The sequence below is a fragment of the Podarcis raffonei genome, chromosome 5, assembly GCF_027172205.1.
Source record: "Podarcis raffonei isolate rPodRaf1 chromosome 5, rPodRaf1.pri, whole genome shotgun sequence".
NCBI classification, from domain to species: Eukaryota; Metazoa; Chordata; class Lepidosauria; order Squamata; family Lacertidae; genus Podarcis; species Podarcis raffonei.
In genome coordinates, this window is record NC_070606.1 from 11,342,247 (window position 1) to 11,356,127 (window position 13,881).

The 13,881-nt window shown below is 45.8% G+C and overlaps 1 protein-coding gene across 2 annotated transcripts; it reads left to right on the forward strand.

Moving 5' to 3' along the window:
- The first annotated feature begins 949 nt into the window (after positions 1 to 949).
- On the forward strand, positions 950 to 13,130 carry TIGAR (TP53 induced glycolysis regulatory phosphatase). Of its 2 annotated transcripts, XM_053387810.1 has the most exons (7): positions 950 to 1,071; positions 2,022 to 2,059; positions 4,129 to 4,250; positions 7,203 to 7,280; positions 7,922 to 8,032; positions 9,365 to 9,568; positions 10,099 to 13,130. In XM_053387810.1, exons 1-7 carry the CDS (start codon positions 1,025 to 1,027, stop codon positions 10,408 to 10,410), a joined length of 912 nt encoding a protein of 303 aa, XP_053243785.1. In that variant the 5' UTR covers positions 950 to 1,024; the 3' UTR covers positions 10,411 to 13,130. The 2 variants fall into 2 exon arrangements, with proteins under 2 accessions (XP_053243785.1, XP_053243786.1); XM_053387811.1 differs by lacking the exon at positions 10,099 to 13,130 and having other exon boundaries at positions 9,365 to 9,834.
- The last annotated feature ends 751 nt before the right edge of the window (positions 13,131 to 13,881 follow it).

Here is a 13,881-nt window from a genome sequence, read left to right on the forward strand (position 1 = left end):
TGTTTTGTGTTGTGTAGGCTCCTATGATGCAAGTCATTTGCCCCGCCTGCCAGCCCGCTCCCTAAAATATCACCGGTTTGCTCATTTCTATATATACGGTGCCTACATTCTGCATGTGCAAATGGCTTTAGATACGGTAATTTATGGACCTAATAAGTATCACTGATTTGCTCATTTCTATATATAGGGACGTGGGTGGTGCTGTGGGTTAAATCATAGAGCCTAGGACTTGCCGATCAGAAGATCAGCGGTTCGAATCCCTGCGACGGGGTGAGCTCCCGTTGCTCAGTCCCTGCTCCTGCCAACCTAGCAGTTCAAAAGCACACCCAAAAGTGCAAGTAGATAAATAAGTACCGCTCCAGCGGGTAGGTAAAAGGCATTTCCGTGCACTGCTCTGGTTTGCCAGAAGTGGCTTAGTCATGCTGGCCACATGACCCGGAAGCTGTATGCCGGCTCCCTCGGCCAGTAAAGCGAGATGAGCGCCGCAACCCCAGAGTCGGCCACGACTGGACCTAACGGTCAGGGGTCCCTTTACCTTATATGTAGGGTGCCTACATTCTGCATGTGCAAATGGCTTTAGATACTCATTAGGTCAATAAATCACCATATCACTGGTTTGTTCATTTCTTTATATATAGGGTGCCTACATTCTGCATGTGCAAAAGGCTTTAGATACTTACCATAAATTACCATATATAGCATATATTCAACACAAGAAACAGCGGCAATTTGTTGTTGACAAAGGACAGCTGGACATATCAAGGGCCCCGTTACCTTCAGTAGCCTAGGGCCTCACCTAACCTAAATTTTTACTTTAAACGAAGGTGGCCGGCGGGGGACCTGCAGTATTTACCCCGCGCTCCCCCCCCCGCCTCAGATCCGGAACCATTAACTCTCCCCCGCCCCTTGGCCGGAGCGGCTGGCGCGCCGCGTGACGTCATCTCCGCGCGCGGCGGCGGAGGAAGCCGGCCGGCGGTTGGGTTGGGGGAGGGGCGGGTTCGGAGCGCGGCTGCCGGGCGGGCGAATGGGCAGGATGAGGCCGGCCGCCTTCGGCTTAACCGTCGTCCGGCAGTGAGTACGGCGCCCCTCACGCGGCCGCCTCTTGCCCTTGGCTCGGGTGGGTGGGAGGGAGGGAGAGAGCCTCTCGGGAACCTCAGGGAGGGCCGGATTTGCATATATGCTAAACATGCTAATTACGGGGGGGGGGGAACTGGATGTACCTTTCCAAAATATAAGATAAAAAACAAATAAAAGCTACACGCAGCAACAGTGTTTTGTGTTGTGTAGGCTCTCATTCTGCATGTGCAAATGGCTTTAGATACCCATGAGGTCCATAAATTAATATTTTAATGTATTTTATTCTTGTTTTTAAGTTGTATTCATTCAACTTGTTGATAATATCAATAAATACAAAAAAAATCAGACATCTGTTGGCATCCATCTGTCTTCAGAGACAATGGATTGTGCTAGCTGCACCAAAGTGACCTCCCCAGGGAAATAATTCATATGCTGCTTTGAGATCTGTTAAAGAGAGGCAGAATAAATCTAAAAATAGCTTGCAGTATGTTCCTCAGCTGAGGAATGATCCTGGCTTCCTCCCATGTTCCCTGTTGAAATGTGCAAGCAGCAAATTAAGTATTGACTTAGTTATCAGCCTTGCCCTTATTCCCTTGCTTCAGGTGGGTTGTCTGCTATTATATGAATGTTCATGCATTTATAAATTCATTTGTTTTCTTTTTTTAAAAAAAGTGCTTTGGGCAGTGCATGCATGTACGTGTGTTTTGTGTGTTGACTTGTGTCTGGGATTGGCAATAGATGGTATGCACAGTCCGCTTCAGCCACAATCTGCTGAACCATATTTTTTTCAATTTGACCAGTAAGGAAAATAAACACTTGAATTTTATGGTGAGGCCACTTTCAGCATGGTTCTACCCCTTCCCTTTCTCTCTACCCTCCTCCTCTGTGTTAAGTTGTCTCCATAAATAAGAATTCTTTTTTTGATAATATTTTGTCTCTTTCAGTGGGGAAACAAGATACAACAAAGAGAAGATTCTGCAAGGTGTGTGTCTCTTCTGTTGCAGCAAGAGTAATAAGTCATGTTTCATAACAACTCACAATTGCCTTTAGCCTCAGTTCTGCACTCTCATTAAATGCTGAAATATTTTGGCAAATATCTTTGGCTTTGTCTTGTAGTCAAATGATTATTTATGTTGAATGTATTGTTTTAAAATAATACCTCAAGCCTCCGCCCAGCAGCTTCTTGGGCTGAAAAGCTATTAAAGAACTCAAGCAGCATGCAGTACCGTGCCAGGCCGGGTAGGTGGCTGGATCCAGGCAATTCTGACTCCCAAGCCTTTTCAGCTTAGAGAAATCAGGAGGCACCCCTTGGTACATACACGTTCTTAAACAGCTGATAAATGCCCATAGAAGCTTGCTTCTGGGCACACAGAGCCCTAATTAGATTGGGCAAGGTTTTTTGAAAAAGCAGGGCAGAAACATTTTTCCGTTCAGTATCCTGAGAACAGACTAAGTCCATCACCGAGTGGTCTCAGATATCATTTCTCTGTGTGTTGCCCTGCATTTTTTCAAACATCAGGTGAAGATTTGCAAGATGATTAATAATAATAATAATTTATTATTTATACCCCGCCCATCTGGCTGGGTTTCCCCAGCCACTCTGGGGAGCTTCCAACTGAATATTAAAAACAATACAGCATCGGACATTAAAAACATCTCTAAACAGGGCCGCCTTCAGTTGCCTTTTAAAAGTAAAATACAGTAGTTGTTTATTGCCTTGACATCTGCTGGGAGGGCGTTCCACAGGGCAGGCGCCACTACCAAGAAGGCCCTCTGCCTGGTTCCCTGTAACCTCACTTCTCATAGCGAGGAAACCGCCAGAAGTCCCTCGGTGCTGGACCTCAGTGGATGATGGGGGTGGAGACGCTCCTTCAGGTATACAGGACCGAGGCCGTTGAGGGCTTTAAAGGTCAGCACCAACACTTTGAATTGTGCTCGGAAACATACTGGGAGCCAATGAAGATCTTTCATTTGTAGTAAATGTTGGAGTTGCAACTTTATTCTGTGTGCAGCTAAACGGTTAATTCTGTTAATGTTAAAGTCAACTGAAGGGGTAGAAGTGTTGCTTAAAACCTAAGTGGCATGGTGTTTGCTGAGATAGCACATGCTCTGATTGGCTGTGCAGTTCTGAGGGAGTTTTCTTCTGTATGTTTGGTTGAATGCCTCCCTGCTGTGCAAGAAAGATAAAAACTTCTGTTCCTTCTTAAATTATACACTGTTTTTGTTTAGTATCCTCAGTAAATTGTTAACAGGATTTATCTTCTCTCTAGACTCTGTTCACTTTAAGTGCCTTTGCTGACACGGCTCAGTAGTACCTTGAAATCTGGTCATCTTTCTGTGTGACAACTTCTTTATCAGTCAAGGCTTCAAAGGACAAATTTAATAACTATTGGATATCTCCAGCAGTGTAACTGCTGTGGGTCAGTGGTTAGAGCACAAGAAAGACTAGATTGGGGTGACCCAATTTCAAATTTTCAAAACCAGAAACTTGCCTTCCTGGGAGAATTGCAGTTCTACCTGGGCAAGCAGAATGAGACAGATATGTTCATTCTGTGCAGAGCTATTTTTAAGCAATTGAACCCTTTCAAATTATCAGAGTAGGCAAAAATTAATAAGAAATTTTTCCTCTGTGGAATTCAGAAAGGCCGCAGGAGAGGGGGAAGAGGCAGACATTTATGGAATTTTCAGAAGCATACATGAATTCTACTGTGCCATTCATGTATATGGTACTTTTGAGAGGAATGTAACAAAAGCAAAAGCTAGGTCTCTGCTCCGACAGGATTGCACCTGAGTTTGGAACATGTGAATTGGGATTGGGATTGGGAAAAGGCAAGGGCTATGGAGTGAATCTAGTACAATTTTGATTTTTCTCTGTCTACAAACCAAGGGGTCAAGCCAAAGATTCCATGAGTGGGGTTTTTGCATAAAAGGATTCTCAGTAATTTCAGTGGAGGGACCTGATACATGCACAAATTGTCTGTATATAAGCTGATGATTGGTAAAACAGGCTTTCCTTAATAATTTGTCCTATTTTTATTTTGACTCCTATAGGCCAAGGTATAGATGAGCCCCTCTCAGAGACTGGCTTCAGACAAGCCAATGCAGCTGGCCTGTATCTCAGTAATATAAAATTTACTCATGTCTTCACAAGTGATCTACTTCGGGCAAAGCAGGTAAGCTTGTATAGGATGCAATTGGGATTAGGCAAGATCAGACGTTCTGTAATTTCAGTTTAATTTGTTTTTGTGAGGCATCTACTGTACATACCGTATTTTTCGCCCTATAGGACGCACCGGCCCATAGGACGCACCTAGGTTTTTTTTGGGGGGGGGGGAATAAAGAAAAAAAATTATTCCCCCCCCCAGCTGCGGGGGAAGCCCGAGCTTTTAAAAACGCACCTACCATAGTTTTTAGAGGAGAAAAGGATATCTGCCCAAGGTGCTCTGCTTCAGCGCGCTCCGGGCAGCAGGCTGCGGATATCTTCCTGAAGGCTGGAGAGCGAGAGGGGTCAGTGCGCACCGACCCCTCTCGCTCTCCAAGCTTCAGCGAAAGCCTGCATTCGCCCCATAGGACACACACAGATTTCCCCTTCATTTTTGGAGGGGAAAAAGTGTGTCCTATAGGGCGAAAAATACGGTACTTGAGTATAAGCCGACCCAAATATAAGCTGAATTTTAGCACAAAAAACTGGGAAAACTTATTGACTCGAGTATAAGCTGGGCTGCTTTCGGGTTGCTTGTCCCTCCGCCGCCGACAGCGGCAAAGGCAGAGGAGGCGGAGCCTGAAAGGGCTGCTTTCGGGCTGCTCGCAAGAGGAGGCGTAGGAGCCGTGGTTTGGAGAGGTGAAGCGCCCCTCCCAACCGCGGCTCCTGTGCCTGCCCTTGCGAGAGGCGGGCGGCGGCAGGACCAGCGGCGAGAAAGGGCTCCTTTCAGGCCACTCGTCCCTCCGCCGCCCACCTCACTTGAGTATAAGCCGAGGGGGGCTTTTTCAGCATTAAAAATGTGCTGAAAATGTCGGCTTACACTCAGAATATATGTGGTAATTCTGTGTGAATATGAGAGATTTCATCGTCCAAGTGCCTCACAAGTTTATCACAGCAGGTGTCCAGGTACCCTTCTCCTTCAGTCCAGATGCTACTCACTGACTTGCCACTCAAAAAAGATGCAGTGGTGGTGGTAGGCACAATATTATGTTCTCACCTGTGTCTGATCAGATGCACAGTGATCCCAGTGGTCAGTCCCATTGATTTTCCATGGTCTCCACAACACTGATGAGGGCACATGAGAGCAGTTTTATAGTTGCCTCTGCAAAGCAAGAAAAGACTCTGCAGGAGTGTTGGTGCATAAGCATCTACTCTTCGGTTTTCATTTCTTTCTTCAGCAGAGTTCCTTTTATAGAAAAGCGGTCCTGCATCTTTTACTTCTTTCAGCAGTATTCCAGCTATCTCTTAGTGAAATTCCCATTACAGAAAGAAACACCATTTGGTTCTGTTTCTCAGAGTCTTTATTATTTACAGAAACTTTACACTGGTCATTAAGAAAGAAAACAAATAAAGCAGCATAATCTTTTTCTCTTTCTAGCCATCCGGCCAGAGACCTAGTGCTGACTCATTCACATACTCATTTACACTGACCCAGACTTAGTTAATCACATGCCCTGATAAGGACACCTGTTGCTGAGGAAATTTCCCATTGCCTAGCAGCTTGTTCAAGACCATTTACAAGTTGCTTCTAGAATATTTCAGCAAGGAGCCCTAGCCATGCCACATGTTTCTGGGCAGTCTAAGGGGGCGCTGCCACTGACAGTCTCAGTCTCCCTAGAGAATTAACAGTTCATGACAACGGGCTTGCCATCAGCCTCCCTAATCATATATTGATTCCCACTAGCCCACTCCATGGCAAAAAAAACAGGTTTAATCATATGTGCTGTGCCTCTTGATGTATTGGCGGCTCCCAATTGAGTGTTAGGGACGTGGGTGGCGCTGTGGGTAAAACCTCAGTGCCTAGGACTTGCTGATCGCAAGGTTGGCGGTTCGAATCCCCGCGGCAGGGTGAGCTCCCGTCGTTCGGTCCCAGCTCCTGCCCACCTAGCAGTTCGAAAGCACCCCTAAGTGCAAGTAGATAAATAGGTACCGCTTTATAGCGGGAAGGTAAGCGTTTCCGTGTGCGGCGCTGGTGCTGGCTTGCCAGATGCCGCTTAGTCACGCTGGCCACGTGACACGGAAGTGTCTCCGGACAGCGCTGGCTCCCGGCCTCTTGAGCGAGATGAGCGCGCAATCCCAGAGTCGGACACGACTGGCCCTGACGGGCAGGGGTACCTTTACCTTTAATTGAGTGTTAAAAACAATACAGCATTGTATTGAGGAGGTCTCAGCCTGAATGTTGAAGTTCCCCAGCACCACAGAAGAGGGAGCCTCCGTCCAACACCATCTCAGAGACAGTTGTCACTAGCTTGGTCAGGGTGGCTGTTGGGTTGCATCATGGGCAGTATGCCTGCAGCAACCCTATTCTCTCTCAAGTCATCAAATAATGAATGATTCTTATTCTAGATGAGCCTGCCATTCCGTAACCACCGCCACCTGATCAATAAGGGGAGGTTGGCGTACATCCCGAAATTCTGCCAGAGATAGTTTCAGGTGCTTATGAACCCAGTCTCCCTACTCCCCCACCCCCCATCAACATATTTATGCAGAAACTTCTGCTGCAGCTTACTTCAGTGTTCAGGGCTTTATGGGAACTCTGAAGATTTTTGCCTGCTTGTTACTTGCAATTTCTACAGTGCCACCACCACTGCTTTTAAGTATCCGGTTGTGATGCTTCCACTGCTTGCGCCGTCCGTCCAAAATCTGCTGAAAGCATTGCAGCCACCAGTGGCAAACAGAAGGGATCATATCTCTCAGTTGGGCATCAGAGACTCTTAATCTCAGGGTCATGGGGTTTGAGCTCCACTTTAGGCAAAATATTCCTGCATTTCAGGAGGTTGGACTAGATGACTCTTGCGGTCCCTTCCAACTCTATGATTCTGTGATATCTGTCTTGCCTGGTTTGAACTTCAAGTTTTAAGCCCTTTACCTTTCATAGTATTTGTGTGTTTTTTAAGCATGACTTGCCTGCTTAATGTTTCAGACAACAGCCGCAATTCTAAAGAAGAGTAAGTTCTGCAAAGATGTTGCTGTAAAATATGATGCAAGACTCCGAGAGCGGGTAAGAACAGAAATTCTTATTTCTACTGTTACATTTCTTTCAGCATTTGTGATTCTGTAATGTACGTCATAGGGTGGCGCTGTGGGTTAAACCACAGAGCCTAGGACTTGCTGATCAGAAGGTCGGCGGTTCCAATCCCTGCGACGGGGTGAGCTCCCGTTGCTCAGTCCCAGCTCCTGCCAACCTAGCAGTTCGAAAGCACATCAAAGTGCAAGTAGATAAATAGGTACCGCTCCGGCGGGAAGGTAAACGGCGTTTCTGTGCGCTGTTCTAGTTCGCCAGAAGCAGCTTAGTCATGCTGGCCACAAGACCCAGAAGCTGTACACCGGCTCCCTCAGCCAATAAAGCAAGATGAGCGCCGCAACCCCAGAGTTGGTCACAACTGGACCTAATGGTCAGGGGTCCCTTTACCTTTAACTTTTATATCTTTATGGGCATGGGAAGAACCTGGTAGAAACTGGCATTTACTGGATTTTCAGGCATATTGGATGCTTGGCAGAAGAGTTTTCCTAGCCAGAAGACTTTTATTGTAAATCACCTTGACAGGGCTCTGCTCTCTCCCCATGGGATGCCTTCTAGCATCCTCAACACTTGGTTTGCATCACCATCACCTAATACAGCCCTATTACTATTTTTTACAGAAATATGGAGCGGCAGAAGGGAGGCCTCTGAGTGATCTCAGGACAATGGCAAAAGCTGCAGGGGAGCAGTGTCCGTCTTTTACACCTGCTGGAGGAGAAACACTTGAAGAAGTAAGCACTACTTTTCATAGTGATTTGTTGTCCAGTATACCTGGCTGTCGTGCAAAAACTTTTCTATGCACTATCAGTAGCATATATCTTCATACTGCAAGTCCAGCCTTTATCTCACTAGAACTATTATTTAGTGGAACTTGCCTAATGCCACAGAGTGGTAGCATCTCTGAAGGGTCTCTAGTTGCCGTTCAGAGAAGTTGGTCTGGTTCAGAAATGTACTTAGCCTCAAAGAATGTGGCATAAGTATAACATATACCAAAATGCTTAGGAAGATGAGCTCTATCATACACAGAAAGTCACCCCACAAAGTCCCTTTTATGGTTTGTGTGTGTGTTTTTTGCTCTTTTGTATGCAAGTCAATACAGTCGTACCTTGGAAGTCGAACGGAATCCGTTTCGGAAGTCCGTTTGACTTCCATAAACGTTCGGAAACCAAAGCGCGGCTTCTGATTGGCTGCAGGAAGTAACCGCAGAGCAATACAACACGTGCCACAACTAGAAAGCAAATTAAGATTGCATGTGGCTGGCACTGTGTGTTGCAGTGCAACCAGCCACCCTGAAATAAATGCTTGTTTGTTTTTTAAGTTAACTTTTAAAAAGAAGGAAGGAGGGACAGGTGATACAGGGCCTGGCACAAAAGAACCAAACAGTGCCAATAATAATAATAATAATAATAATAATAATAATAATAATTTATTATTTATACCCCGCCCATCTGGCTGAGTTTCCCCAGCTACTCTGGGCAGCTCCCAATCAAATGTTAAAAACAGTACAGCATTAAATATTAAAAACTTCCCTGAACAGAGCTGCCTTCAGATGTCTTTTAAAAATAGGATGGCTGCTTATTTCCTTCACATCTGAAGGCAGGGTGTTCCACAGGGTGGGCGCCACTACCGAGAAGGCCCTCTGTCTGGTTCCCTGTAACCTGACTTCTCGCAATGAGGGAACCGCCAGAAGGCCCTCGGCGCTGGATCTCAGTGTCCAGGCTGAACGATGGGGGTGGAGACGCTCCTTCAGGTATACAGGACCGAGGCCGTTTAGGGCTTTAAAGGTCAGCACCAACACTTTGAATTGTGCTCGGAAACGTACTGGGAGCCAATGCAGATCTCTCAGGACTGGTGTTATGTGGTCCCGGCGGCCACTCCCAGTCACCAGTCTAGCTGCCATATTCTGGATTAATTGCAGTTTCTGAGTCACCTTCAAAGGTAGCCCCACGTAGAGCGCATTGCAGTAGTCCAAGCGGGAGATAACTAGGGTAATAACTTAATAGGGTGAAGCGTTTTTGAAATAATTTGCAATCACTTTACTCTGTCCTTCCCCCTTGCTTTAGGTAAAAGCACGTGGCAAGGATTTTTTTGAACACCTTTGCTGTCTTGTTGCCCAAGAAGCACGTCCAGAAAATAAAGCTGAGACAGAAGGAAGTAGCACAGAAATGGCAGGTGGAAGTTCTACCAGCTCATTGACCAACCACCATAGCAGACTGGAATTTAATTCCGACCGAGGTGCTGAAATACTGGATGCCAACATCCTGGTTGTGAGTCACGGGGCATTCATGAGAAGCTGGGTGGGCTATTTCATTTCAGACCTGGCGTGCACTTTGCCAAGCGATTTGTCAAAGACTGAGCTGTCTTCTGTGAGTCCCAATACTGGAATTAGTCGGTTTAATATAAATCTAGAGATGAGAGAGGACAGTAAACCTAAAATCCACTGCGTCTTTCTTAATAGAGATGATCATTTAGGTGAGAAGATGATGGCTGGGAACATGGAGCTCTGAAACATTAAAATCACAAAGCTTATGTATGCAGTCTGTAAAAGCATATTTTCTTTGAAAGTATTTTAGTGGACTAGCCTGTTGGAAGGCAAAGGTCTTCTTACTCAGGAGGAAAAAAATGGAGTTGATTCAGTTTGGAAAGTTTGTAGCCACTGCTTATTGGTAGCATGCCATACAGCCCAGTATTGCATAAATGGAAAGCAGCACTTGTTTACTCATATACACGGCTGAAATTACCTTAACGTTTTAGCAAGTGCTGTAGTATTAACTGAAAACGTTCTATTTGTGCACAGAGAACTCTGTACGGTTACCCCATGTATTTACCGGAGGATTATTTATCAGTGGTGACTCTTCTGCAAAGCAAGATTTCACCCTCTGGAGCCATTTTGATCCCATTCCAAACCTGGCTGCTTGTTTCAATATGCATGAAGGAGCATGAGCAAACATGGAGCGGGGGCCTCACATTTCCTCCCACCGCCCTGCGCTTATTTCTGCTGCATGAAGACTTAAAATGGCTAAACCTGGATACGTGTGGTTCACAGCAACTTGTTCACTGTAGCACTCAAGTGCGTAGCCCAGTTCTACAGAGAGCCGCGCCATTCTGATGCCCTTGAGCATGCATTTTTCCTCTGCTGTGTGAACATTTAATTTGTATAAATTAGTAAGTAAATGATTGGATTTCATTTTATTTTGTACTAACTCATTTTAAGACGTTCACGCCCTGGCCTTTTGTCAAAAAGGCTCTCAGAATGGCAAAAATCAGTATTGAGACAGTCCCTGTCTTCAGGCTCAGAATCTAAAAAGACATCATACACGAGGAAAAAGTAAGGGGAGAGAAGAGGGAAAAGAAAGCTCCAGCACAAGTTCCTCTTGTCTGGAAGAACAGCAACTCCTGCCCAGCGTCGGAGACGTTCTGGTTGCCTTGCCTTTGATAAAGAGCCGCTCCCCCACCCCAAATTGCTTCCTTCCAGGATCAGATCCAGGAACAGAGTTGGTGACAATGCATAGTGTCCTCATGTGTTTTTGGAATCTGATGGTTATGTAATGTGATCTTGACATGTTGCTTGTCACAACTAACATTAGATGCAGACTGCAGAGATTAGGTGGGTGTATTATATACAAAGGATTAACTGGAGACCTCTAGGGCCAGTTGCCAACCCAAGAGCAAAAGAGCATTAGTGCACTTTTTGAAAACAGACCAGTGCCACACCCAATCCACTGCAAGCGCTTCAATCCCCCCCCCCAAAAAAATTTAGTGTCCCAGGACCAGTCGTGGTTCATTCTGGGTGCTTCCAACCAGTCACTGCTGCCTCCGAAGTTCTGTTCTGAGACAGAGAAGCTGGGAGAAGTCTAGGCAATGCTAACTCACACCCAAGGCAGTAAACAGTGGAAGGAGTAGGTGAGTAGAAAGCAGGTTTGTCGCTTGCTTTGGTTTAAAGCAGGGGCAGGGAGCCATGGAAAGACCTTTTGGTGGCTGGGCTGGGCGAAAAGGACTTCCTTTCTCTCAGCACAGCACAGAGAAGCTCAAGTGTGCTCTGCCACTCTGCCCCCTATGCCACCTCCTGTCTACCCCACCAGCCCCAATCGACACCAGCCACCAGGGCCTACACACAGTGGAGAGCACACATCCTCTTTCCTCTGCAAGCAGTTGTTCTGGATAGTTCACACCAGCGGACCCAGCAAATTTCCCCCAATGTTGCATCTTAGTGTAGAGCACCTGACACATAATGTTATATCCTTTAGGCCCCTTTTCTGCTTTCTCAGATGATAGTAAAGTTATTTACATGACTACCTCCTATCAGTGAGGGGTGGGTGGGCGGGAGAAGTTTAGTGAAGCACTTCCTTGCTCTTCCAGTGGCCCAGATACAAACAGCTCATTTATTAAGCGAAATAAGGTTTGAAATAAGAGTTGCCATCTCCTTTCCCTAAGCAGATTTCTCCATCCTTTATGGGTCTGCCAACTTCTGCTGGCTACCACTGCTTTTCCAGCTGTAGCAACGAATGCATTTTTGAAAAAAGATGGAAGAAGTTATGAATTAGGGTTGCAACTAACCACAGCGCATAATACGATACCAAAACATATCAGTGTTGTCTAAATGATTTGCCTGTTAAGTGCTCAGTTGACATGGGAAGCATTTAACACAACATGTTAAACCCAAATATTTTTATTAATTAAATCAAAATAGCGCTGTCCCATTGACTGACAGCAGTCAGTAATGCCTCATTGAGAGGGCATCATTCCAACTGCATGGCACACCCCCACCTCGAAGAGCAAATGAAAATCTGAATTAGATTTATCTGACTTACAATTGGCATGTCTCAGATATCCCCTTCCTAGTAAAGGAGCATGCATTTTGCCCTATACTGGGAGATAAAAATCATGCTTCTCATTTTAAGGGAGATGTAGAAATGTCCTCTTTCAGTCTTTTTTGATATAACCAGTGTGTTTCAGGAGATGTGTGTGTTAAATTTCAGTTTGCCGTGTGGGCTGCACATTCTGGTCTACACAGCAGGTCCCCTTCTAGGGAGAGGTCCGAAAAGTGTTCCGCTTTTGGACTACATGTGTACCAAATTTCAGCCCTCCCGCTCACGTGGAAATACCATAATTTCAGTATGTCCATTTGCATGGATGAGACCCACAGAAATAGTAATCAAGTCTAAGGAATTTTACATGCACACATACACACTGCTTGTCAACCCCCTGCCATTCCCCGCCCCCCCCCCGATATCAACTCCCTAGAGATTACCCTTCCCACCCCCATGCAACTAGGAAGCTCATTATTCACCCAACCATTCGCCTTCTGAAGCCAATTCTTCTCTTCTACAGTCCTACTTTGCACCTTCCCTGCTCCTTTTGTGCAGCCCCCCTGCACACAAACAATGCCCACACATTGCAGCTAAGCGCCTTTTTCACCTTCCACCCAAATATGAAGCCTGCACCCCTCCCTTCAGCCCCACTTCCCCCTTTTTAGTAACTCCCTTTGCACTGCCTTTTTCCTTCTTGCATTTCTCAACTCTTTTACACACATCCACTCTTCTAGTGTGCAGCCCCCTTTTCACACACCATTGGCACCTGCACTCCCTTTCCCCTCCCTCCTCCTTGCTCTCCCTTGCACACAGACCAGCTCCAGTTCTGGGCCTCCCCCTCTCCTCTCTTCTGCAGTCCCCTTGGCGCATGCACTCCAAGCTGATGTGTGTTACTGTATCTTTAAGTTGAATAGACTCTTAAGGCTGTCAGCTCAATCAGAGAATGTTAAGTTCAACTGATGAATATTGTACATGTATGGATGTTTGCTTGTTAATAAAGTATCTGTTCTACATTGAATCTGGAACTTCCTGTTGTAGGCGACACATGGTACCAGGAGTGAAATGCATGATTGTGGGAAGGTACTATGGAATATTTGAGGGCTGTGCATCCTTTATCTCTCTCACATGATGCCGCTGAGCCATGGAGGAGGGAGAAGTTTAAACAACAACAACAATCTTTATTACGGTCCGGAGACCCAACAAATTGTTACAAAGCAATACACAATTCATACAGCCTACCTCCAGGTTAAACAAGCATTTTGTCCAGAATATAGGGATATTTGGTTCTTGCAACCACCGATAAAAACTTTGCCACTGCTAATGTTCTAGCATTTGTCCGGTCTTCCAATAGGAACCTGACATAGTGAGCCTTTGATTTCCCCGGGAAAAGTACCAGCAAGGGTAGTATCAGTTCAGCCCTGGCTTGCTCATATTTTGCACAGTGCAACAAAATATGTTTTATGGAATCGATGTCTTGAGCACACGAGCAAAGTCTGTCCTGGTAGGGAACTCCTCTCAACCTGCCATCCAACACTGCAGAAGGAAAGACGTTTAGTCTGGCTTTGGTGAAAAGCCTTCAATTGTTTGGTACTGTCAGGTTTTTAATGTAAGATGTTAACTTAAAGACATACCCATATTGTACCCCTACTGTCAGCGGACTACAGACTGCGTGTGATTGAGATCGCAAGTCACTGTGTGCATTATCCCATAATTTTTGCTTTAACATATTTTGGGCGCCTTCATAACCCAGGTAATACAGTTTGGGGGGG